This window comes from Eubalaena glacialis, chromosome 4 (assembly GCF_028564815.1).
Source record: "Eubalaena glacialis isolate mEubGla1 chromosome 4, mEubGla1.1.hap2.+ XY, whole genome shotgun sequence".
NCBI lineage: Eukaryota > Metazoa > Chordata > Mammalia > Artiodactyla > Balaenidae > Eubalaena > Eubalaena glacialis.
In genome coordinates, this window is record NC_083719.1 from 83933969 (window position 1) to 83960758 (window position 26790).

Here is a 26790-nt window from a genome sequence, read left to right on the forward strand (position 1 = left end):
AAACAGGAACTTCATTAAATTTTCTTTAAAATCCTAGCAGAGTATATCTTCTGTTTCCTGCTAGAACTATAACTGATACAAATGCTTAAAATTCTGAATTTCAAAAAACGATACAGATGTTTACTGACCACTAGAAGATGCAGGGATAAGGCTACAAGAAAATATTACTGCAGAGAGAAAGTTAGAACAAAGCAGAATAGACCATGCTTATAAACTATGGCTTAAAAAGCTTATTAATTCTCTTTCCCAATGATACAGCACTTTGCACATTTAATAACCATCTTTCCGATCTTTTCATAACTTTGGGATATCAGTACATTTCTAACATCCCTTAACCTTAGGTTAGCATAAAGTGTAAGCCATTTGAAAAGCAAAGGTTCTGCAAAGCTAATTCTCTCCTATCATAACCTAAAAAACAGGTCAATTATCTCTATAAAACAGTTAGCTTATTCTAAGTTTAATTCACTTTCAATTAAATACATAAATTTTTTTCATTTTATAATAAATGGTTGTACCCCTAAATCAAACAAATGCACCTTATAGTTTCTAAAACATCTCAAAAATGAATGGATCAGATTTTAAGACCATCTATAAAACTACAGTAAATAAGACAGTGAAGTATTGGCATAAGCCAGTACTTATGGATGGAAAAACAGGTCACTGAAATAGAACAGGGAGTCCAAAATTAAATCCACATGTATGCAGTCAATTAATTTACAACAAAGGCATCAATACAATGGGGGAAGAGATGGTCTTTTCGATAAATGATGCTGAAGCAATTGGATATCTGTATCAGAAAAAAAAATTAATATTGACCACCTACCTACATCAACAAAATTAATTCCAGATAAATCATAAACCTAAAAGTGAAAAGTAAACTATAAAGCTTCTGGAAGAAAACACAGAAGAAGATCTTCAAAACCTTGGGATAAGCAAAGATTTCTTAAACAGGACAGAAAAAGCACTATTCATAAAAGAAAAAAATTATAACACGTTGGATTTCATTAAAATCAAAACCTGTTCATCAAAAGACCATTAAGAAGGGAAAGGGTAATCCACAGATTGGGAGAAGATATCTTTAATATATATATATCTCACGAAAGACTCATACCCAGCATATATAATGAACTACTACAAAATCAAGAAGAAAAGGATAAAACTCAATACAAAAAAATGGGGAAGAAAATCTTACATGATATTTCAAAGAAGTGAATATCCAAATGGTTAATAAGCAAGTGAAAATGTGCTCAACATCATTACCCCTAGGGCAATGCAAATTAAAGCCAAAATGATTTACAACTACACACTATTAAAAAGGTTAAATTTAAAAACAGAGACAACACCAGGGGTTGTGAGGACAGGTAACCGAAACTCTCATACACTGTGGAAGTGTAAAAATGGTACAGCCACCTTGGAAAACGGTCAGTTTCTTCTAAAGCTAAACATGTTTACCCTAAGGACTTGGCAATTCTATTTTTAAGTTTATATCCTAGTGAAATGAGTATATGAGTATCAGAAGACGTGTATAAAAATTTTCATAGATGTTTTATAGTCATAATATGCCTAACCGGAAACAGTAAAGGCATCAAGAGGTTTTACCCTGTGTATCCTCAGTCCTTGCCCTAGACACTTCTGTTGTTTTCCAGTTCCGTGTTGCTCTAAATCTCAGTGCTTTTCAAACTAACTGTGAAATCTGTGACAATAGACCCCTTGATGCCTTTATTTTCATGTCATCCTATCTACAGCCTTTCCTCTGCCAAAAGATTCTGTGGCAAACTCCCACCCTTCATCAATTTTCAATTTAGGAAGACTTGTGTGGTTTTAAGTATGGAATATAGACTGTCAGTCTACCTATCCATTTGCCTGCCTGTCATTCTAGCTCTGTATTATTAATAATTCTCCTTAACTCTTAAAAAATCAACCAAAAAACAGGCAAAAATCATTTTTCTCTGTCTTATTTTCATCTCTAGGATACACTGACACAAGCTCTTCCAAGTCCAAGAGATAGAAAGACCCGTTCTTTCTTAGTTTACATTAAATCATTATGGTCTATATTCTGTAAAATTTATAATATACTATAAATGACCCCAAATTCTTGTTTTCCCTTAATGGCTTTTGGGACCACCAATGTTCTAAATCACCTAAAAGAACATTAAAACATCCCAGCCTAGCCACTGGGAGCATGGTACCTGTAGGAGGATGAAATTTATTTAAAAAAGGTAAAATCCTTTGTTACCTCCATTTCAGAGACCAGTAAAGGTTGCAAAATTTCCTGAAGGACATTAAAAAGAAAAGGGGAGAAGCCTTTTCAGGCCTCTAAAAAGCCCGCAGGAGCAAAAGACCAAACTCTCACACCTCAAAGGAAGTACAGGTCCTAAAACACAGAGGTTTATCCCAGGGGATACAAGGATTCTTCAATATACGCAAATCAATCAATGTGATACACCATACTAAAACACAGAGGGATGTGGGTAATTGTAACTGGTAGAAAAAAATTGGCCATTGGAAAACATGAATGTCTGCATAAAGCACAGTGATGTCTATATCTTGCCCTTATACTTAAAAACCTCTCTCTTCTAAGTTCCCACCAAACCCCTCCCATTTCCCTTCTCCTGGCTATCTTAGTCCATTTGGGCTGCTATAGTAATTTATTATAGACTAGGTGGCTTAATAATAACAAACATTTGTTTCTGATAATTCTAGAGGCTGGGAAGTTCAAGAACAATCTGGTGGATTCGGTGTCTGGTAAGAGCTTGCTTCCGGGTTCATAAATGGCATCTTTGCTACGTCCTCACATGGTAGAAGGGGTTCAGAAGCTCTCTGAGCTCTCTCTTATAAAGACACTTAACCCATTCTTGAGAGTTCTACCCTCAGGATCTAATCATCTACCAAAGATGCCACCTACTAATACCATCACATTAGGGGTTAGAATTTCAACACATGAATTTTGGGGGCACACAAACATTGTCTATAGCATTGAGGTAACTATAGTTACTTACTAATGGCATGCCTGCACCTCTGGTCAGTGTACAACTTCTCAAACCTTGGAATTAGATTAGACACTGCCACCCTCATTTCTTCTTCCATACTGATTTTCATACAGTATCTGCATTATTACCACAGCAAACATCCAAAAACCAGTTTTGCAAAGATATAAAAAAAGGACTGTAGTGTGACCTAATGTTGAAACTGTGAACTAGTAGTCCATAAGGGATATGATAGATGTTGAATACACCTGTGTTTCCTTTGAAAGTTTAAAATGTTTCATGGCACCCTGTGAATTCACTATGATGCCCTAGGAAGCCTTGGCACACAGCTTGACAATTGTGAGTTAAGGCATTTAACAAGTGAATACAAATTGGATTTATTAAGTTAAATTTTTGGATGTTGAAAGGTTGTAGACTGATAACACTGATATTTATAAATTATAGGTCGCTCAGAGGTACAGACTAAAAGTTTTCGACATTCCTTTCACTGGAATCAAAAAAACCTGGCAGATGACAATGTTAATACTAAGTTCTATAAGTGTATAACAAAATGCACCTATCAGGTCAATTCCATATATCTCTTTTCTAAGCACTTCCTAAATAAAGAAAAAAGGCAAGAGGTAATTTCACAGAAGAAAAAGGTTTCTTATTTCATTTTCTCTTTGTAAAATTAATTTTTACACTTCTTAAAACATACACATCATTCTTGATGATGTGTACTTCTAACTTCCAAAAAGTTCAGGAAATAAGGCTTTCTAATTTGAAAGACCAATCATTATTAACAGGAGAGTTAGTTTATTTCATTATTTCTATTCTTTTGCATCTTTCACACAATTATAATATAGCAAAGGATATTAAAATACATTTAATCTTCAAGAAGTAGGGAAAGATGAACAGATTTTTGAAAAATTAAATATACCACATCACACACTGAAAAATTAGATCTTGACTAAAGAACACATTAATATAGCACCGAAAGGAAGCCCAGCGACTGTGATTCAATATCCCATTTTCCAGATAAGAAAAAAGACTTCAAGTGGTTAATTCAGATTGAAATTGACTGGTAAATTATAATACTCAACAATGGAACTAAATTATTCCTTTCTGAAACAGCATTTAAAAATTCCCATACAGGCTTCTGCCTAGAAGGCAGAAAGCTGGAAAAAAAGTCACTCCTACCCTAACAATGAGAAAAGAACTGGATAAGGTCACTAAGATGTCAATTCTCCACAAACTGATCTATAGAATCAAAGCAATGCAATCAGGAACCCAACAAGCTCTTTTGTAGGAACTGACAAGCTGATTCTAAAATTGATATGGAAAACCAAAGGACTCAGAATAGCTAAAACGAGTTTGAAAAACAAGAATATAGTTGAAAAATTTTACATTACCTGGTTTCAAGACTTACTTTAATGTTATGGTAATCAAAACTGTGTGGTACTGGCAAAATGACAGCCATCGATCTACAGAACAGAACAGAGTGTCCAGAAATACAGCCACACAGAAATGGTGTTTACTGACTTTTGACATAGGTGCCAAGGTAATTCAATAGAAAAAGGATAATATTTATAACAAATGATGCTGGAGCAACTAACTAAACATCCATGTGAAAAAACATGAATCTCAACTCATACCTTGCACCATATGAAGAAATTAAAATTATTCACGATGGTCACAGACCTAAATGTAACACCTAAAGTTATAGAACTCCTAGAAGACAACAAAAAAGAATATTTTTGTAAGCTTAGGTTAGGCAATGACTCCCAGATAGCAAACAGAAAGAACCACCCATAAAAGAAAAAATTAAAACTTCTGTTTTAATTTAAGAAAATAAGAGAAATCACAGCCCGGAGGAAGTATTTGCAGTACACATATATGATGAAAAACCTGGGTCCAGAATTTATAAAGAATTCTCAAAGCTCAATAATAAGAAAACAAACAATCCAATTTTTAAAATGGGCAAAAGGTGTGAACAGACACTTCATCAAAGAAGATATGGTTAGCAAATAAAAACATGGAAAGATGTTCAACACCATGAGACAATGAAAAACGCAAATTAAAACCACAATAAGATACCACTACAAATCCACCAAAATGGCAAAAAACAACACAAACAAAACAAAACCTGGCAATACTAAGTACTACCAAGCATGCAAAGCATTGCTGGTAAGAATAAAAAATGGTGTAAACATGTTGGAAAACAGTTTAACCCAAGAGAAATGAAAGTATATGTTCACACAAAAATCTGTACGTGAATGTTTCTAGAAGCTTTATTCATAACAGCCAAAACCTGAATACAATCCAGAAGTTCATCAACAGGTGAATGGATAAACAAACTGTGGTAGATCCACACAGTGGAATACCACTCAGCAATAAGGTACTACAAATACATTTAACAATAGGGAGGAATCTCAAAATCATTGTGTTGTGAAAGCAGACACAAAAGGCTACATACATACTACATGCCAGTCTTTTTATGACATCTGGAAAAGCTGAAACTATAAAGAGAGGAAACAATTTTTTGAACTAATTTTTGAAAAATAAGTACTAAAGCAGATTTAAAAAATAATTGCAAACATTTATACAGCACTTTACTGTGATGATCCTCACAACATGCTACGGAGCAGGTACTAGTTTTACATCTGTTTTAGAGATAAGAAAATGGAGGTTGAGAGAGATTATCCACTTTACTCAAGGCAACACAGTTAGTGAATGCATCCATTGACTTCAATTTAAACCTTGGTCTCTGTTGCTCTGGTCTCTCTAAATTTAATTATCTGTCATCCTCAGCTTTCATAATACTTGGTTCAGGCCTCTGCTAGAAAAGTTTTAAAATGATTTTTGTAATAAATAATTTAGGCTATAAATGAGGAATGAGAAGGTCTTGTTAGTTTTTAATGATTACATTGTTTCATATAGTATTCAGGACACAGTGGACATTCAACTATTTGTAAATGAGTAAGAATTACTTGCATTTCCTGACAGGAGAGGTAGCATTGAATTTAAAAAGAGCACACGTTCCAAAGGTGACTATTATTTCACTTCAGAAAACATTACTTCACTTGCATGTATTGATATATGGCACTACAAGTAGGGCCTGTCTAAGAAGGTATGGCTTTTAGGAGTCAGAATTTCTAGCATGTGACAGTTACCTAAGTCTCAGTATCCATGTTTGACAAAAAGGAAATAATACTTATCTTTTCTTTTTCACAATTATGAAGATCAATGAGATAATTATGAATTTGAAAAGTCCTTTGCAAATGGTAAAGCAATATATAATTATTGTTAAAATGTTTAAGTATTATCATCCATATAAAACTGTTTAAAGCAGCAGAGAACTTTCTTGTCTCAAAACCTTTATCTTCAAGGAAAAAAAGATTTTAAAATCTCATTCCTTTCATTAATGGAACAAGATTAATGTTTCATAGCAATGTTTATTTACGTTTTACTGCTAAACACGAAACCCAGAAGAATCAAGAGTTGTATACTTTATAATGAGTTTATAGTCTAATTGGGTTCACAAGCTTATGGTTCTGGCAGTAAAGACAGATGACAAGGAGAAATAGAAAAGGAATAAGAAAGAAAAATCAGTTCACAAGAAGTATAGTCCTCTAAGTGGAAGGTTAAAAGTTTCCTGCTAATGTTTGCTATTTATATATAGGTATAACTTAAAGAACTAATAGTTTTTTCCTTTTCAAAAGAACTATTTGGTCCCTAGAAACCATCCAGTGGAATAGTTAATATGAGCAAATGGCTTTAGGCTATAATACTCAGAACAATGATAAATATCTTCCTATTCCCAAATATTATTAAACAAAGGTATCATTTACAAGGGAGAATTAAGTAGTTTGAGTTATAAACACGAAGATTACATTACACCTTTTTTGGATATGCTCATATTTTCAAGAATTCTTAAAAAAAATAATTACTCGTGTATTAAAATACGTAGGGATGAGAAAAGGCAGTAAAGGTGTCTTATTACAAATCCTAATTGAGGAACTGTCAGGGTCAAATTTGGTTGAGCTTTTTACACTGTGTCCCTGGTACAATATTAAATGAAATCAATGAATACTTATTGTAGGTGTAAATACTTATTACTTGATTCCTTTAATAATTTTATCTTGTGTGTGCAATAAAGGCAGTTAGGTACCACTTTAAATAAAATTAGGATTGAACTGTTTCACCAAGGGCAAAACCAAATTTAAGCCTCTAAAGGTTATAATATGCATATGTCCCAACTTCAAAACTTAAAATCTGTAATATTTCGATAAACATATTTACTTGGGATCATTAATTTTACTTCCGAATTATTCTATTATAATCTCTGAAAAATTGGAAGTGCACAATTTTATGTAACGAAAACGACTGGGAAATCTAATTACACAATACACTTCCCTATAATCTGCTTCACTTCAACGTGCAAATTCATTTAACAAAAACGCCTTCATCTCCATATGCATACACATGAAGCCACGTGTGATAAATGAATTTAAATTTTAAAAATTATTTCTCTACTTTGGTTCAGAAATGCTCAAAGAACATCCACAGAGATAGTAATTTTCCTTTAAAACAACAGGGCAAGATTCTCCCTTAAACTCGCATTTCTCTCCGCCACAGGAGATTTTAATCTGGGGCAAAAGATGAAATGACAACTATGATAAAGTAAGGAGGAGAATTCTTTACTGTCAGCCAAAGGCAGCACTCAACTTCTGAATTTGCTACTCTGAGGGAGCATTTCCAGAGTCTGGGTTACTCGTTAACTAATTCTTAAGGGCAAGGTCCAGCTAAGTTTAGCGTAGGCAAGAAAATGACCAATAAGTAAAACTCGGTCACACGGAGAAAGCACCTCCCTAGGCCCGACAACGGAACTCGTTCCCTTTTCTGCTCAGCTGTCGCGGGCATCGCAACGCCCAAGCAAGGCCCTCCCGCTCCAAGGGCGCGTGCGCAATCTCCACAAAGTCAATTAAACCCTTCTTTAAACCAGTTGACGCGAATGGTTTTGAAATTACTGTCAGCTCACGCCTCATTTTAAAAAATCATCAGGTGTGAACACACCAAAACGACCACTCACCGAAGTGGTCCTAAACGCAAGCGTCAAGATTTAAGCTTCCTCTCGCGACTTATGTGGTGCTGCCGGAAGCGGAACTACCCGTGTGGTTAAGAGAGGCGTGATAACGGGGGCCTCGGAGCTCCGGTCAGAAAAGGTTAGGGCGGATCGTTTGGTTCTTGCCGGAAATCGTTCCGCCCGGTGAGGTTTCTGTGTGAGACCCGAGGCGGGAGGGGAAGAGGCGTGACCAGTGTTCGGCGAGGTGTAGTGCTGCCTACAGTATCTCTCTGTGGCCTTCCTTCCAGCTGCTATTGAAGAGAGAAGACCCAGGTTCAAGCTAACAGCTGGAGTCTCTTTGACGAACACCTCAGTTCTGTCCCGGGGATTAAAGGGGAAACCGAGGCCTGAATGGGCGCGGTCATTTCCTGCAGTTCGCGTGACGACCGCAGCCGTGGCAGGTGCGGGCCCCGAGACCGAAGGAATCAAGATGCGGAACCTGGTCCCCCGAGGTTTGCGGCCGCTGCTGGGCAGTTGTTTTGTCTCCTGCTGCACTCTGGGGGGAGCCTAGACACGCGCTTCTCCTAGGGGCATGTGCCAGAGAGGCAGCGTGGGTGTGGAGGAGTGACAGTACAGCCTTGAGGGTCCTTCCGTGTCTTAATTTCTCCTCCTCCTCCATTACTTTCCTTTTGCATTTCTTGGGTTTGAGATACCGGAGGTTTCATCTTAGCTTGAAGGGAACTGCCGAGGTTCTGGCTGGTACGCCAGGCTGCGGTCTCGTTCCACCGAAGTAGGCAGTCTCGAGTTTGGGGACTGCTGTGGGTAGAGATGGCTATTTTCATTTTCATTCCTCAGTCTTTGTCCTTCTGCACCTCGCCTTCTCCACTCCAAGAGACCAAAAGCCCCTTCCCTTGCAGCTTTCCAGAGTAGGGAAGGAGGCTGCAGGTCACTGCCGCCCCTAATCGGTTGGAGTGTTGCATCCTCGCGCGCTTCGAGGGAGAAGGGGCGAGGGTGGTGACCACTGGATCTCATATACTAGGACTTCCTGGGAGTTTGCGACCTTTAGAGTCCCGTGCATGATACTTACCTTGGCTTTAGCTTATTGAAAAGCTTCGTTGTGGGAGTAGGAAGCCTCCTTGCTGACTTAAGCACCTAGCATCCTTGCTCTACAGTGGGATAGGGTTTTGCTTTGCTACTGAAAATTCTTCATGAAAAATAAAGGTTTTGTTTCAAGCAAATAAAAAAAATAATGATAGCTGCCATTCGCTGAGTTCTTATGTGTGCCAAGTGCTTTACATAGTTTCTCATATACTTCTCTCAACAATTCCATGAGGTGTATTAGATTATTATTCTCATTTTACAGAGGTAGGAACTGAGCCTTATCTCTAAGCCTCACTTAACTTGCCCTAGTAAATTTTTGCTACTAGTAAACGTTTGAACAAACCTGTACTAGAAAGCAGGTTTTTCAGACTTCAAAATCTGTATTCTTAACTATTACATTACCATTGTCCTACCGTTGTGCTTCATTGCTTCCAACTTCTTCACTAACATTTTCAGTAGCTGAAAGTATTCATTAGAAAAATATTTGGTATGCCTATTTAGGTGTCTGAAGGCAGACAGATGTGATGTCTGTCTTCATGGAGCTTCAGTATTGATGCAGAATTAAATAGTTCAGAAACCAAAATACTTAAACTTGCATGGGTTTGTTTAAAGCAGGTGATTAAACTGATGGGCAGAAGGTGCAGGTTGTACAATCAAAGCTTGCTGTTTAAGTTTTAAACTCACGACTTGCAGGGTAGTTGTTGTGAGGGTATTAAACTTAACAATTGGTGGAACACTTATTCATCACCCAAATAAATGCTATGCACCAATTAAGTACTGGGAATATATAGATGACATCCTCGTTCTCGAAAAGCTCCCATGCAACTACATATGAATAGTATTGGGGAACTATTAATGTTCTTATGTGGAAATGATACTGTGGTTATGTAAGAGCATGTCCTTATTTTTAGGAGATGCATAGTAAAGTATTTAGAGATGACACATATTGATGTCTACAACTTACTTTCAAATGGTAGAGCAACTGTTGAGTCCAGTGGTGGGTATATGGGTGTTTACAGTAAACTGTTCTTTCAATTTCTGTGAATATTTGAAAATGTTCACAATAAAAAGTTGGGGAGGAAAACCATAACTGTAGTGGAAACATATTTGTAAAGATAGATCCAAAATGCTGTGGAGCATAGAGGATGGGAGAGGGTGCTGATGTGTATTTGGGGGTTAGCAAAAGCGTGACTTCCAGACTTTTTAGTTTAGTAGTTTAACAAGCCCTCCAGGTGATTCCAGTGCATTCTAGAGTTTGAGAACCAGTGCTTTGAGTGTGGGTACTTTAGTAGCATTATACTGATTTCAAATTTAGAAATCAGCCTTAATAGGTATTTGTCTTTTGCACAAATTTAAACAGATTACCAAACCTGGCTACACTTTGATTTGTTAAAATATAGATTATCTGGTTAAGAAATGCTGCTGTAGAAAATTTGTGGGAGGTCTATTAACTTGAGTTTTTACAGATGTCCCCGATAATTCTGATGTAGCTAGTCTATTATGGGACTACTGCTATAGAAAGAATCTTAAAAATAAGAAAGGCTCAACTTTGATACTTGAATAATGTAATATCTTTAAGGCCAGTTATATGTTTTGGAATTTATGATGGAGGATGTAGGTTGGTCGAAATGCTAAATAATGTGGAAATGCATAAGGTATATTTGGTTTGTCAGGGGTTCAGGTGAAATAGCAATTCATTTAGAATATCCTGGATTTCCTATCATGCCCATAAAATTTCATCTTGTACTACAGTATACATATCACTTGGGTAGGGGAAACAAAAAGTACATTTATTTCATACTTTTAGTGTTATAAGTATTTATTCAATATGTATAATGCTGTGGTAAGGACTGTGGAGTCCTGATTTTGCCCTTAAGTGATCATGATGGCCTTTGGTTTAAACAGACCTGGATTTGATTTCTTTTTACAAGTCTTATTGGCTGTGTGGTTACAGTCAAATTTCTTGAACTTTGTGAGCTTCAAGTCCTCATTTATAATCAAATGATGGACATTTATCTATGTACTGCAAGCATTTGTAAAACGAGGAAAATCTCTCTGATCCCAGGATTGCTGAGAATAATTGTTAAATCACAAAGTCATAACTGCTTCCCAACTTTTTTCATATTAGAGTATGCATAGAAAGTGATAGTATTTGTACATTGTTTCCAGGAGAAACGAAGAGAGTGGTGTTGTAGGCAACTGGCCAGGGGGTTCCAGCTGCCATACTTGGCATACTTAAAGTATTCATTCATGGTGAGGCAATGTGTTGGGAGGCTCTGGGTTAACAAATTAAGTACGTACCAGGTAGCAATGGTGAATAAATGTTCATTCTCTTGAAGCTTATTGTGTTTTGAAGGGATGTACACAACCAAAACAGCTAAATAATGCCAAGGTTAGAGGTGACCAAAGGGCAAAATGAATGATTCAGAGAAGAAATCTTGGAAATTGTTAAGGAAAGGTTTGTGAGGGAATATTTTTTGGGTACTTGAGATGTGCCAAGCATCAAGAAGACAAAGACTCTGCTTCATCAGCTTTGTCTGCTTTTTTATCAGATCATCAGATCTCCTGTAATAATAGCATGCTCTCATAACAATGGCAAACACAGGTTTTGCGTGCCATGTACTTCCCATTGTTCTACACTCCCCCTCCTTTTTTTGAGTTATACAGGGGTTCTCAAACTTGGGTGCACATTAGAATCTGAGAAGCCTTAAAAATACCTGGGCCTTTCACCCAAATATTTTGATAAAATTGGTATGGAGTATTGCCTGAGCGGTGGGATATAAGAAGTTTCTAAATATAATTTAATCTGTAAAACAACTTGAAAGATAGGTACGATTTACTGAGGCTCTTAGAGGTTAATTAACTTGCTCAAGGTCACACAGCTACTGGAGTTAAGATTTAACACCAAGTGTTTTTGGCTCCAGGATCCATACTATTAACCACTAGCCTGTTCAGTCTGTTTCTAGTATTTGTAAGTATCGTTCATATATCAGAAGAGAAAACAAAAAAGAAAGCCTTTGCCTACCTTTATAACAAAGCCCTTCAAAAGAATTGTCAGTATAGCTTGTCTCTACTTCTTCTTCTCCCGTTCTTTTAAAAGCAATCCAATCACATTTAATAAAATTGAAAATTCTTACCGTGGCTTCTCAGTCCTCTGTATGTATCTTAGCTACTTCTCGGACTTTATTTTCTACCATTTTTCCTTTACTTGCTTGCTCTGCTCCAGCTGCAATGTTCTCCTTACTTTTCCTTTATCATGTGAAATATACCAAATATTTATGTTTTAGGGCCTTTAGAGTTTGTTTCTTGTCTGGAATGCTCTTGTCATATAACCCCATGGCTGGTTTCCTCATTAATTCAGATTTCTACTCAAATGTCACCATATTAGGGAGGTCTTCCTAACATATATTTATTTGTTGATTTGTCTATTGTCTCTCTCCAGATGAGTGAATGAGACATGGTTTCAGACCTAAACCCATAATCAGATGGGGGACATACATATATGTATTTGAAGACATATATGTATTTGAAGCAGCATTGAAGACAAACAGAATTTGACTAAGTGAAGAGAAGGGGACAGATCAGTCATTCATTTATACTCTTGGAAAAAAATGTGCAGGATACACATTTTTTTCCAAAAGCTGATTTCTACTCACATAATACACGTATAAAGTAGCTCAAAAATTTGGGAGAATATATAGTAAAGGGACTAGTAGAAAATACAACCCAATAATTCCACAACTAAGAACTACAACCAGTAGTTCTGCCACTGGGTCATGGTATTATTAACTGACTTTTAAAATTTCATTTTTATGCATTCTAGACTTTTCACGATGAACACTCTAAAATTACAGTTTTTGAAAATTAATTTTCAGCTCTGCCTGTAGAACAGGATTATTATCACTTTCATTAAAGCACCTAAATTAGAAGAAAGTACAATTTTAAAATCATGCCATAAAGTGTACACATATACGGGCTTCCCTGGTGGCGCAGTGGTTGAGAATCTGCCTGCCAATGCAGGGGACACGGGTTCGAGCCCTGGTCTGGGAAGATCCCACATGCCGCGGAGCAACTGGGCCCGTGAGCCACAATTACTGAGCCTGCGCGTCTGGAGCCTGTGCTCCGCAACAAGAGAGGCCGCGATAGTGAGAGGCCCGCGCACCGCGACGAAGAGTGGCCCCCGCTTGCCGCAACTAGAGAAAGCCCTCGCACAGAAACGAAGACCCAACACAGCCATAAAAAAAAAAAAAAAGTGTACACATGTACATACATGCATATATATAAGTAGACATATATCTTTATATGCACTGAAATACATCTCCCACTGTTGCCGTTCTGAAATGAAAAGTGAGACATTATTGCATATTTCTATTGTCAGTTTTGTTGGTGTGCTTATCACACTAAAACAGAAAACGTTAATTTACTTGGCTGTCTTCTTTCTAGACCTTAAGCTGCTTAAGAAAAAGGTTCATGTTTACTTTGACTTTATATTGCCAGCACCTAATACTGTGCCTTCTGTAATAGGTTAAAAGTTATTTGTGATTTAGGTCAACAAATAATGAGCAATATTCATTTTGTTAGATTTTATGTTATGTTAGTAGGGAGCTTGGTTTATAGAGTGCCTATAGAAACTAAGGTTTATTGAGTGTTTAGTGTATGCCAAACATTTACTTACTCTTCACAAAGTTACAGGGTACTATGATACCCCCTTTTTTATAGATGAAGAAATTTAGAGAAACTAGCGTAAGTTGCTTGTTATGTAATGACAGATTTAAATAGGTATATCTGACTCTAAAACACATGCCCTTTCTGCTACTAAATATTCAATATTAGGGCTGGTTTTAGGTGGATGGGAGGGGTTAAAAACTAAAAAGAAACCAAAGAAGTTTGCCTTTTGATACAAAACAGAAGAACTGAGATCAGCTTATTCACTACCATCAAGTTTTACAACAGTTGGAAACTTTCTCTTTTTATTTTTCAGCAAACATCTTTTATATATGAAACAGTGCAAGGGAAATAGGAATAAAAAGCACTGATACATAAAATGAATTATTTCTGCTTTTATTCTTTAATCACAAAGTTTTAAATTTCATAACAATGTAGTTGCCTGGCTAGGTAAACTAGTTGTTTTTTTTTTAATATAAATTTATTTATTTATTTATTTATTTTTGGCTGTGTTGGGTCTTCGTTGCTGTGCACAAGCTTTCTTTAGTTGTGGTGAGTGGGGGCTACTCTTCGTTGCGGTGCGCGGGCTTCGCATTGTCGTGGCTTCTCGTTGTGGAGCACGGGCTCCACAGTAGTTGTGCACATGGGCTCAGTAGTTGTGGCTTGCGGGCTCTAGAGCTCAGGCTCAGTAGTTGTAGTGCACGGGCTTAGTTGCTTCGCGGCATGTGGGATCTTCCCAGGCCAGGGCTCGAACCCATGTCCCTTGCATTGACAGGCAGATTCTTAACCACTGCATCACCAGGGAAGCCCAAGGTAAACTAGTTTTAATGTTTCATAGGGAGCCACCAATTAAACTGGAATTAGATCTTTAGGGATAGGACTTTTGGCATTGTACTTTGCAATTCTAGCTAGCTTATTCAGCTCTTAAGAATATTTTATCAAGTAATTTCTGGTATTGCCAGTAATCAAATAAAGTATTTGATATGTAGTTTCATCTTGGTGGGTGATTAGTTTTTATATGACCAAGGAACCAAGTACATGTAAACAGCTTTGCTAAGGAATATTCTGAGGTTATATCACTGTTGTATGATAGTTCTTAAACTGATGTTCATGGGCATCTGTTTTTGTGGAAAAGTTTGGATGTCTGTCAATCACATAAAATTGCTTGCAGAATTTAGTGTACATGTGCATTTTTTCTGAGACGATCCATAGATTTTAGTAGATTTGCCGCAGGTTTGTTTTTTTTAGGCTTTATCTTTAATTTCCTTTTTTTTCTTTTTATTTTTTTATAAATTTATTTATTTTTATTTATATTTATTTTTGGCTGTGTTGGGTCCTTGCCTCTGTGCGAGGGCTTTCCCCAGTTGCGGCGAGTGGGGGCCACTCTTCATCGCGGTGCGCGGGCCTCTCACTGTCGCAGCCTCTCTTGTTGCGGAGCACAGGCTCCAGGCGCGCAGGCTCAGCAGCTGTGGCTCACGGGCCCAGTCGCCCCGCGGCATGTGGGATCCTCCCGGACCAGGGCTCGAACCCGCGTCCCCTGCATCGGCAGGCGGACTCCCAACCACTGCGCCACCAGGGAAGCCCCTTTATTTTCTTAAATTGAGGTATAGTTGACATATAATATGTAAGTTACAGGTGTACAATACAGTGATTCACAATTTTTAAAGGTTATACTCCATTTATGGTTATTATAAAATATTGCAAAAGAGTTTTTGACTCTAAAACTTTGAGCTGCTGTTATAATGAAATCTTGTTTTCATTCTAATCTTGTTTTGTTGATTTATATGTGAGACCAAAATGCAGAATGGTTATGTACCCCAAAAAACCTGTTTGCAAATTGAACTTTTACAAATTGAAGCCTTTTAAAAATTGATTTAATGTAATTTCAGATTGCTATATAGTTGTTAATGATTTTTAAATCCACATTATATTTTATCCTTTTCCATTCTATTCAGATATTACTGAACAATGCGCAGAGGGATTTAGCTTTTAGTGTAATTTTGTTATAATTTGAATAATTTTCTCCTAATTCCTTAGATATTTTTAGACTTGAGGAATTTAGTGTACTCTTTTTTGTTATTTTGTATCAGTTTGTCAAATTGCCAAGATATATATTATTGAAGATGAGAGTCTAAATTTCTTAAATTTATGGAAAAAAATGTCTTTTCATTTGAAGGTATACATCAAGTTATTGGTAATGATTTTACAAGTGTCATTTAAAGTTATTTTTACATGAGTGATTTTGAAGTACCGTCTCCAAAATTAATTTTTTAATTGCATTTTAGGTAAAAAGATTGCCATATCAACTCACTGAAGCAATAGTGTCACTGTCTTGTCTTTTAAACTGCATCAACAATGAAGCAATAATATCTGAGAACAAATGAACATTTGCCAACTAACTGTCATCACAATTTCAAGTGATTGTATAAGCAGAAACAAGCTGCAACAGACCCATGTGTCAACTCTTACAGAGAGAATGCTTTTTTCAGATGCTGTTTATTTAGAAACAGTTCTAGTATATCACATTTAAGTTATATTTATATCAAATGAAATAAAAATGAGTGAAGCCCCCAGATTCTTTGTTGGACCTGAGGATACAGAAATAAACCCTGGAAATTATCGACACTTCTTCCACCATGCAGATGAAGATGATGAGGAGGAGGATGAATCTGTAAGTTGTTTGTTTGTTTAGTGAAGACCAATACAGTCTAGGCTTTTTACTGATCACTGGGAAGGGGAATTGATACCATTGTCTTAAAGTATTAAGACTTTTTTCTTCACATAGAAATTTGTTGGAAATTTTTAAACTGAAAAAGCATACTGTGTTTCATTAGTAACATTACTGAATCTGTAGTGCTTCAAGAAAGACAATTAGAGGTCAGATTTCTAAGTTGTTTAATAATGACTAATTTAGTGTCTTTCGGTGATATGCCTAGTATAACACAGGGTTGGGTAGAAAAAGTGACAAGGAGAAAGAGTAATCAGGGCCATAAATCAAAAGGGTTCCTTGTATGTAGAAGTGCTACAACAAATACATCAAGATAAAGAATTTTAAAGGTATTAAAAAAGAACTGCTTAACCAGCTTCATTAAGTTTGTCATGTTGTCAACACAAGTAGTGGTTGACCTGAAGATATCCCTTTTATTAGCTATTCAGAAGTCTAAACTGTGTGGCTAGGAGAAACTACCTCAAGTATCTACGTGAGTGTGTGTGTGTGTGTGTGTGTGTGTGTGTGTAAACCATACTGGATCTTTAGGAGTAACACACATTTATTATGTTTATTTTGCTATGGTTATGTTAGCTCAACATTTTTATTACTCATCATTTTTGTCCCTTTACAATTAGAGATTGCTTTACTTTGAGAACCTATTTAAAATACAAACTTAAAATATGTGTTTCTTATATTTCCAATTGAAAAGAGAATTTTGTTTTAAAACAAAAACCTGTTTTACTTGATGTAAGTAGTAAAAATGAACCAAAAATAGCTATTAGATGACTCTTCAAATTCTTTTTCACTGTTATTTAACAACACCTTTCACAGTGCAGTTATACATCTGAAATGCAAAATCAGACTGTCACCCATTTAAAATCTATCCCACCCCCCCCACCTCACCCCTAGAAAAAAATGATGGTTTTCAAATTTCTCATGCCAGCCAAAACTTTTCTTCATCTAAAGTCTTATGTAGAAGTCCAGTAACTAAAACATAAAAGCAGAGCTTCTCTAACTGACTTAGACTAGAAGTACTTTTGATTCTGCCTCTGCTACGCTTACCCCTTTTCTTTAGAGTTCTTCTGAGCACATGAGAACACCACTGATAAATCAAGTCCAGTCTTCTTCCATATAAGGATTTTTATTTCTCTCCTATGTCTAGAACTGTACTTGTCTCTCTTCTCTTTTACCTTTTATGTTTTAGCAATATCAGATTTTTATTTCCCACATATTCCATCTTGTACCATGCCTGTTTGCTGTTGTATGTACTTCTTTATCTCTGTGAAATGCCCCTCCTTTTTGGATAATTTGTGAATCATTTTTCGTTCTTCAAAACCTCAGATTTCATGTTGTTCAGTCTTCCCCCTCTCCTTACTCTTTTCCGCATGAGAAACTTGAACATTTTTTCCTCAATACCATTTCTATACCTTGACTATATACTTCTATTCTGTGTATCACTATGTACTGTATAATTACTTTGTTTCCTGTTAGATTCAAAGTGCTTGATGACAGGTAGTTTCTGTATATGTAACTCTTCAGTGCTTAGCATAGTTCTTGGAATATTGGTACTAATTAAATTGAGTTCACATTTTGAGGAGCTTGATTTGGTTCATTTGACCTGTAGATTGATAAAATGATTTGTTCCAGATCGTTCTGTTAAGATATCAGTGACGTTAGGTTGAGTACTCTTGTTGTCTAGGGAAATCTACTTAAGGAACATCATAATGAGCTATGTCGAGGCTTTTGATCAGGAAAGAATTGAATAAGGGAACGTAAAAGTAGATGATCAGAGGGTGAAAGACAGCAGATCCCAGGGAGGTTAGGATTTACAATCTTTGATGGTAACATCAAATCCAATACCAATTTGAACTCTAAATTTCATATGAGTGAGAGGAATAATGCTGAGCATAAAGAAGAAGAAGAATTCAGATGTTGCCCCGTTTTATTTTTAGATTTATAATAAGAGAAAGTCTAGTAAAACACTTTTGGGCCCAGATTATAATGTCGTATGAAATAAATAAATATAGAAGAGAGAAGAACTGAAATGGAAAACTGGACACAGCTTTATATTTGATAAAACTCTCAAAGTACCTAAATGCAAAGACCTCAGAATGAATCTTGAGTAATTTTATAAACCCATGAGCTACTCATAAGTTGTTTCTATATTCTGCGTTTTAAATTTCAGGCTGAATCATGGCCTTTGAGCTGTAGCAAGGGTGCCAGAGGAGAGCAACACCGTAAACTAGGAATGTTGAGTACGAAGATTGGGGTGTCAAAGAGCATAGACACCTCTGTTTAGCAGCGTGGCTTTCTCCAAAATTTCCTTCTGAGTTGTCATTGGTGACCAACTCATATTTAAGCTCAATCTACAAAAATAGTTTAACACTGCATAGCTTTGTAGTGAAAATATCTTATTTTAGGCAAGATAATTCTTTATCTCACTCCTATTGGCCCTTTAGGCCTTATTTGCTCCTTTAGCAATTTAACAGTTTGCTAAATTGTTAGTTAGCAAATAAATGCTAGAGACAGTTAAGGAAGTATTTAAGTTTGAAATTTGAATGAAAACAGTAACAGTGTTCTGAAACTTTAAAAAAATTTTTCCAGACCTTTGTAGAAAACTATTATTATTAAGTATTTATTATAACAATATAATCTTGAAAAATGCCTGTTTGGGTAATGTGTCACTTTTATTGATTCATCACATGCTTTATGTACTTCGGACAGAGATTTAAGATAGCTGTACTTTGGAGTTGTTATCAAGTCAACCTGATTTTTTGCTTTCTTTCTGTTTTAGCCACCGGAAAGGCAGATTGTGGTTGGAATATGTTCCATGGCAAAGAAATCCAAATCCAAACCAATGAAGGAAATTCTTGAACGGATCTCCTTATTTAAATATATCACAGTAGTAGTATTTGAAGAAGATGTTATTTTGAATGAACCCGTGGAAAACTGGCCTTTGTGTGATTGTCTTATTTCTTTTCATTCTAAAGGTAGTAAAACAGGGAGGGAAACCTCTTTATCCTTTCTAACTATAAAACTAATAGATAAAATAGAAAAATAAAATTAAACTCACCTAGTCTCACAGATAAGTGATATTAACATTTTGATATACTTCTTTCCAATCTTTTTTTCTGTGTGTATTTTTTAAAAACACATTTTGTGTTATATATGTAATACTATATTTAATTTTTAACCTAATTACATCAAGAGGTTTTCCCCTTCTATATCATTTGTCAAAAACCTGATCTTTAATGGTGTCATAGTATATCATCCTGTGGATGTACTATATCATACTTAACCAATATCTTAAAAGTTAGATGGTTTCCAATTTTTACTATTAAAAATAAGGTTGTGATGAACTTTTTGAATGTATGTCTTTGTTTACAACTCTAAGTTTCTTAGGACAAATTCTTGATTTTTTAAATATTATAAGCCCATATGTTTTGCCATATAGAAGATAATCTGTCATTCCTCAATACATATTCATGCTTTATTTCTTAAGAACTTAATATTTGAATTTTATATTTTCCTTGCTATCTTTTATAAATCAAACTGGAATATCAATTAAGCTTAAGTATTCATAGTAAAGTCCACTAATCAAAAGTTATTAAGTATGTGTCTGAAAATTTATAACCTAAGAATCTGTGAATTAAGTGAATTTTCATTAAGAGCTCTAATTTAAAAGATATACACTCAGTTATAAATGTATTCATATTAAATCGTTTTTGTTACCAAAGTAATGTAGCCTCCAGGTGTGTTAAAGTCTCACTTTAGTTAGGTGTTTAAAAAGCATCCCCTTCAGCAAGAAGAGGATGCAGCAGGTTAAGACTTTTTGTGCTCCCATACACTATATTGATTTTCATTATTTCATAGAGAAGTCAAGTCCCTGGTCTTCTTTACAGACTGAAGTCATTCATTTTAGAGAATCTTAAAATTTGCTTATGCTTGGTGGTAAGGTGTTCTTCACTTACTATCACATGGGTCTTCCTATTTAAGTTAAAGCTAGTTATTTGCTTGTAAAAACTAGATACTACCTAAGGTCATATCCCACATGCTGCCTTTTTAACAGCAACAAAAGCAGGGTAATGACTATATAGGCATTTCTTATTTCCTGAATTCTGTTAGAAGGCTTCAAACCATAGACATTGAGACATCTTTACAGTAAGTGATGAACTCTTAGAGTCTATAAAACTAGATGGGTTTGTGATTTGTGGCTCATTGATTCTTGGTATAGAGAACTTCTAATTAAATGTTAAAAGCTAAGAGGAATTTAGGAATAAATCTTTTTTTTAACGGACCATAGCTTTTTGTTTTGTTTTTGTTTTTTTAACTTCAGTAGGCTTTAACACTTCCTTCCTCTACTAACTATTCTGATAATGCTACAAAATAGTGTCTTCACAGATACACTGTAGCATACTATAGTTAAATGCTAAAGCTATGTATGCCTGATGATTGTTACCCTTTTGCTTAGATATTTATTAAAATATTGTTATTTAGGGAATAATTATAGTTAATATTTATTGAGCACTTATTATGCCAGGTATTGTAATAAGTGTTTTATATACACTATTATATTTAATTTCCCCAAAACCCTTTTAGTTAAAATACCCCTTTACAGCTGGGAATCAGAGACTTGGAGATATTAAATAAATTTGCCCACGGTCGCATAGCTAATGAAATATGGAGTTAGGATTTGAACCTTGGTTTATGCTCTTAACATCTGCCATTCTTAATCATATACTATACGTTGATGGTTAAAATTGGAGTCTTTTAGTCTTTAATCATTAAAATTATTTAGATTTTTTTTTTTAGATCTCTTACTATATCTGCCATTTGATTTGTTTTCATTGTAATTAGTAATTTTACCAAAGTCTAGTCTTTAAGGACTTAATTTCTGCTGTGTTAACATTGACCTAGTTAACAGCAAGCATGATTCTGCTCATATATTTTATATTTTGAGCATATCTGTTGAATGTAAACTAATTTTTCTTCTGCTGTTTTTGAAGATGCTTAAGTTCTTTGAATTATCAGCTAATTTATATATATATGCATCAAAATATCATTAGTGAGAAGAAGAGGAGTTATATAAATTTTTAAAAAATCACTAGGTGATTGTGATACACTTATTTATATATAGATTTCTATTTGTGTATGAGGTAGTCTTAGCTTCTGTCAGGTGACTTTGAATAATCAGGCATCAACTAACATGTCAGTGCTCTAAATTGGGTTACGTAACCACTGGCTTGCTGTGCCTTATCAATCAAATTCACTAAGAAAAAATAAGATTTATTTACTAGTACAAGATAAATCAAGTTTTGTGTATTTATGATTCTGTCTTATAAAGAAAGCAGTTACATGCATAATGAATTAGTCTTTTATAGGAAGTGGCATAAATTCAAGTTGATTAAGTTATAGATGTCAACTTATCTTGAGATTCTACAGAATGTTAATAATATGTGTTCTTAGGATTTCCACTGGACAAAGCAGTTGCCTATGCAAAACTCAGGAATCCATTTGTAATCAATGACTTGAATATGCAGTATCTCATACAAGATAGGTGAGTGGTTAAGTTGGCTAAATTAAGGAAGGAAAATTAACATTTATTTAGTATCTACTTAGGCTGACATGGTATCAGGTGTTTTTATACATATATAAATTTGTGGTATCCTTGAAATAATACTTAGAAATAGGTATTTATACCCAGTTTTACAGGTGACGAAACTTGAGAATCAGGCAGATCATTTAGTTTGCCAAAAGTCACAAGTAGTTTCTCAGGTAGTGGGACAAGGACTTAAACCAGGTCTGTTTAATTTCCAGACCCTACTAAACCATTGAAAATTATGAACAGTTTTTCTGTCATGTGACTGATGATGAAGCTACAGCTTTACCCATTATAACTAGGTTTTTAATGGTAAAGTGGAACCATTTTGAGAAATATTTTACTGTATATCTTAGCAATTCATTTAACAGGTCAAAAGCATAGATATTTAAAAGAAATTGTAAAATACAAATGCATTTATATATTTAATTTAATTGGTGTTTCACTCTACTGGCTACCCTTATAATTTCACCAGTATTCTATTTTATTCTGTCTTAGCATTACAATATGAGGTTATACATATGAAAATGCTGTATGAAGTGTAAGGCCCTATAGTTTTTTGTTTTTCTATTTTTGTTTTTTTTTCCTTTTCCAGATAGTAATGTTATTAATATCTCAATTTTTATAACATTTTTCCTAGGTTTACATGTTTATATATTATAAATATATATGTATATATATAAATGCATGTTCATTTTAAGAAATTTAGAAAATAAAATCATGAGGAAAGGCATTTAACCCTGCCACTACGTTTACCATATTTTTTTAATATAGAAAGCAATACATATATGCACTTACATTTTACAAAATTAGGATCACCTTTCTATTAAAAGACTATAAACATTTTCCCACATTGTTAAATATTCTTTGAGTACTGTATAAGGTTTTTAATACTTAGGTAATATTCTGTCATTGTGATATAGTAACTTTAACCATTTCTTTTTATACATTTACATTCCCAATTTTAAAAATTAGTATTTTAATATGCCACAAAAGTATTGTGCATACACTTTTGTTCTAATATTGCTGAATATTTACTTAGAATACAGTTTTTCAATATTTTAAATGACATATTTGTTTACTTAAAGACTTTATATGCATGCCTTTTTTAGTGATAGAACAGTAATAATGTACTTTATGAACAGTACAGTAATATACTCATTGTGAAACAGAGCAATAAAACAATAAGGATATTTTCTTTTTTCTTCAGGAGAGAAGTATATAGTATTCTTCAAGCTGAAGGTATTTTACTTCCTCGTTACGCAATTTTGAATCGTGACCCAAATAATCCCAAAGGTAAGAGTAAGAGATTTTAAACAAGCTATCTTTTGTCACTTAACATACTTTTGAGCCACTCTCTTCTATAATTAAATGGAAAGGATTTAAATTATGGTATTCTATTCAATTTTTTAAAAATGATCCAAAGAGGCAATTAAATTTCAATTAAAATGTGACACTATGAACTACAAGGCTAACTAATAATCAGGAGTTGTATATCCTACATTTCTTTGGTCTACGTTTGACGTATCAGAATCATAAAGAAGAATTTTTAAATTACATGCTTAATAAATTTGTATTGATTGGGGTAAATGAGTGATTCATCTATGACTATTGAATTAAGTATTAGAAACTTCATGTTAGTATGCCACAACTAAACTTCTGATGAGTAGGAATTTTGAAATACTACTATTTATTAATATTTTAAAGTACCCTTTGCTTCATTTTCCTGGTTATCAAAACATAGCATGTAAGTTACACTTAGTCTAAAAAGGCAAGATAAATGTTTATATGTTTTAATATTTAATATTCTGATAACTATTTTGGGGAATTTTGATGACTTTATTGTACATTAGAGCAACTTTTATTAAAAACCAGACATAGTACCATCTGTAACAGGGAACTTTTCTCATTTGTCTAGAGGTACAACTTGCTGATTGGATTGCTTGCTTACTCTGTATATTGGTTAATTTTCTAACTTAAATAATTTCATGTTTTATGGTATCTGTGGTATAATGATTCCATACATTTTTCGGAAGATGATAGCATTATGGAGTTATTTCTCGATCTTTCTTGTGTATCATTTCATATCTAACTTTGAATTCTATGGGGTGACAGGGTAAAATGGCAGGTCCATCAGATTTTTGAAGAATATAGTTCCTAATGTTTGCATTAGGAACTATTAGATCATATGTTTGCATAAATATTTATTTTTTAAATTTTAAAAAAATTTATTTATTTATTTTTGGCTGTGTTGGGTCTTCGTTTCTGTGCGAGGGCTTTCTCTAGTTGGGGCAAGCGGGGGCCACTCTTCATTGCAGTGCGCGGGCCTCGCGGCTTCTCTTGTTGCGGAGCACAGGCTCCAGACGCGCAGGCTCAGTAGTTGTGGCTCACGGGCCTAGTTGCTCCGCGGCATGTGGGATCTTCCCAGACCAGGGCTCGAACCTGTGTCCCCTGCATTGGCAGGCAGATTCTCAACCACTGCGCCACCAGGGAAGCCCTGCATAAATATTTTTAATTAAAATCAAATCAGTACATTGTCCAAGGTTACTTTTCTTTATAATCTCTATTATAGTAAAAAAAAAAAAAAAAAAGTCCTCAATAATCATATTATATCTAGGTAATATACAAAATATAATTTTCCTTGCTATTGTGTTTGATTTATAGAATGTAATCTGATTGAAGGGGAAGATCATGTGGAAGTAAATGGGGAAGTTTTCCAAAAGCCATTTGTAGAAAAGCCAGTCAGTGCAGAAGACCACAATGTTTACATTTATTATCCAACATCTGCTGGTGGTGGAAGTCAAAGACTTTTTCGAAAGGTAAACCTTTGTTACCCTAGTGAATACTATTCTAAATACATTGTTGTATAAATTTTACTAAAAGTAATCAAGATTTAGTAAAACTAAGATTAACAATGTATCATTTAGAGATAAATTAATAAAACTGATATCATATCAATACTTTGTTAGAAAAGCAAGTCATCATTTTAGTTATTTAATGTTGTTTATGCAAAAGCTTACCTACAGAATACCAAGAAAGTTATTTGATCTTCTTTCTACCTTCCATTTATGTATCTGTCATGTGAGAAATTTGGTAAAGATCAGCATTTTTTTAAGAAAAATGGCCTCCCAAATGGATAGTTCATAGAAAAAGTAATGCCAATGAACTCTTAAATACATGAAAGTATGCTCAAAATTTTACACCCATAATAGAATAAATGTAAATCAAGTCTAAAAGATAATGACATTGAATTACTTTTTGAATTAGCAAGATCAAAAAGATTGAGGTAGTTGGAAAACAAGTACAAGCCCAAACGTTGTTAGCAACATTTCTTCTTAGCAATATAACTTAGCAATATATCAGGATTAAAAGTGCACGTTCACTCATAAACAATCATGGAAATGCAAAGTAAGAACACAATGAGGTACTTGTTTTATATTCATTAGAGTGGCAAATATTAGGAAGTCTGATAATACCAAATATAGATAATTGTAGATCAGTAGAAACTCTTATACATTGCTGGAGAGACTGGAAATTATTAAAACAGTTTTTAAAAGATTTTGGCGTTATTTTGTAAGTTGAATGTGAGCATATTCTATCACCTAGCGATTCCACTTCTAGTATATGCCTTAGAAACACTCCTGCACGCATGTGCCACGGGGATATTTAAAAGAAAGTTCGAAGCAACGTTGCTCTACTAGCTAAAGCTTAGAAAACAACCTAAATATATATTGATAGGCAAATGAATGAATTATGGGCTATTTATACAGAGGAAAGTTCTATAGTATTAAGAAAGTAGTTACATGCAGCAATATGGTTGAATCTTAGAAACACTGTTCTTAGTGTTCATTGTATTTTTATGCTATTCAAGTTATAATTACAGCAGAAAATAATATAGTGTCAACTATGTAATGTGTTGTTAAATATTTGTAGATTAAAAAAATTTTTGGAAATATCAGTGATGGAAATAGATGGTAAAAAGGGTTATTTTATAAAAATGAGGAGAATAATTTAGTTTTTACATTGATAGACTTCTTTTATTTTCAGATTGGCAGTAGAAGTAGTGTTTATTCCCCAGAAAGCAATGTACGAAAAACAGGCTCATATATATATGAAGAGTTTATGCCCACAGATGGTACTGATGTTAAGGTAGGATTGATTAAAGTATATTTTTATTTTGTAGTTTGAGTTTACCAGTGATCTCAGAAAAAGAGATTACCCTTTAGTTAGCTATATCTAACCTCTATTCTGAATCTCTTTCTTTTTAACTAGGGATTCTTAATCTGTTTTGTATTATGAATGCCATTGGCAGTCTGAAGCCTATGGACCCTTTATATAGGATAATGTTCTTAAATGCTTAAAATAAACCACACAGGATTACCAAGGAGACAAATTTTATTGAAATAAAGTTATCAGAATATTTAAAAACCAACCCAAAATATAGTGGGTAAGGGTCTAATAGCCACCACGATGTTTCCAGGCATTGATCAGTGTAAATGATATTTTGAGAACTTTGACAACTATAATGTGATTAAAAAAAAAATAGGTGTGATTTCTGTTGGTGACAAATAAGGTCTTAACTGCTTTACCTTCAACCAGTCTGTGTCTAGAGAGTTCTTTCTTAGGTGTAAACCTGATTATGAACTTCTTTTTAAAAATTCTCTTGTGGATCCTCATTGACCAC

General features: G+C 34.5%; 2 protein-coding genes across 4 annotated transcripts in view; one reads left to right on the forward strand and one right to left on the reverse strand.

The window, feature by feature from the left end:
• The window catches only part of GIN1 (gypsy retrotransposon integrase 1), a 29888-nt gene extending 21765 nt beyond the window's left edge, over positions 1-8123 (reverse strand). The window contains exon 1 of the mRNA XM_061188025.1: positions 8059-8123. The gene's annotated coding sequence lies outside the window, so the exon portion shown is untranslated. The remainder of the gene's footprint in view (positions 1-8058) is intronic.
• Positions 8124-8272: 149 nt separating this feature from the next.
• PPIP5K2 (diphosphoinositol pentakisphosphate kinase 2) overlaps positions 8273-26790 on the forward strand; it is a 79891-nt gene continuing 61373 nt past the window's right edge. For 2 of the 3 annotated variants that reach the window (XM_061188028.1, XM_061188029.1), the window contains exons 1-6: positions 16343-16468; positions 19302-19497; positions 21974-22064; positions 23317-23402; positions 24771-24925; positions 26154-26255. In XM_061188028.1, the coding sequence (XP_061044011.1) occupies positions 16355-16468; positions 19302-19497; positions 21974-22064; positions 23317-23402; positions 24771-24925; positions 26154-26255 (744 nt within the window). In that variant the 5' untranslated portion in view covers positions 16343-16354. Of the gene's footprint in view, positions 8544-16082; positions 16469-19301; positions 19498-21973; positions 22065-23316; positions 23403-24770; positions 24926-26153; positions 26256-26790 lie in introns of those variants that run through there. The other variant, XM_061188027.1, reaches the window with a different exon arrangement.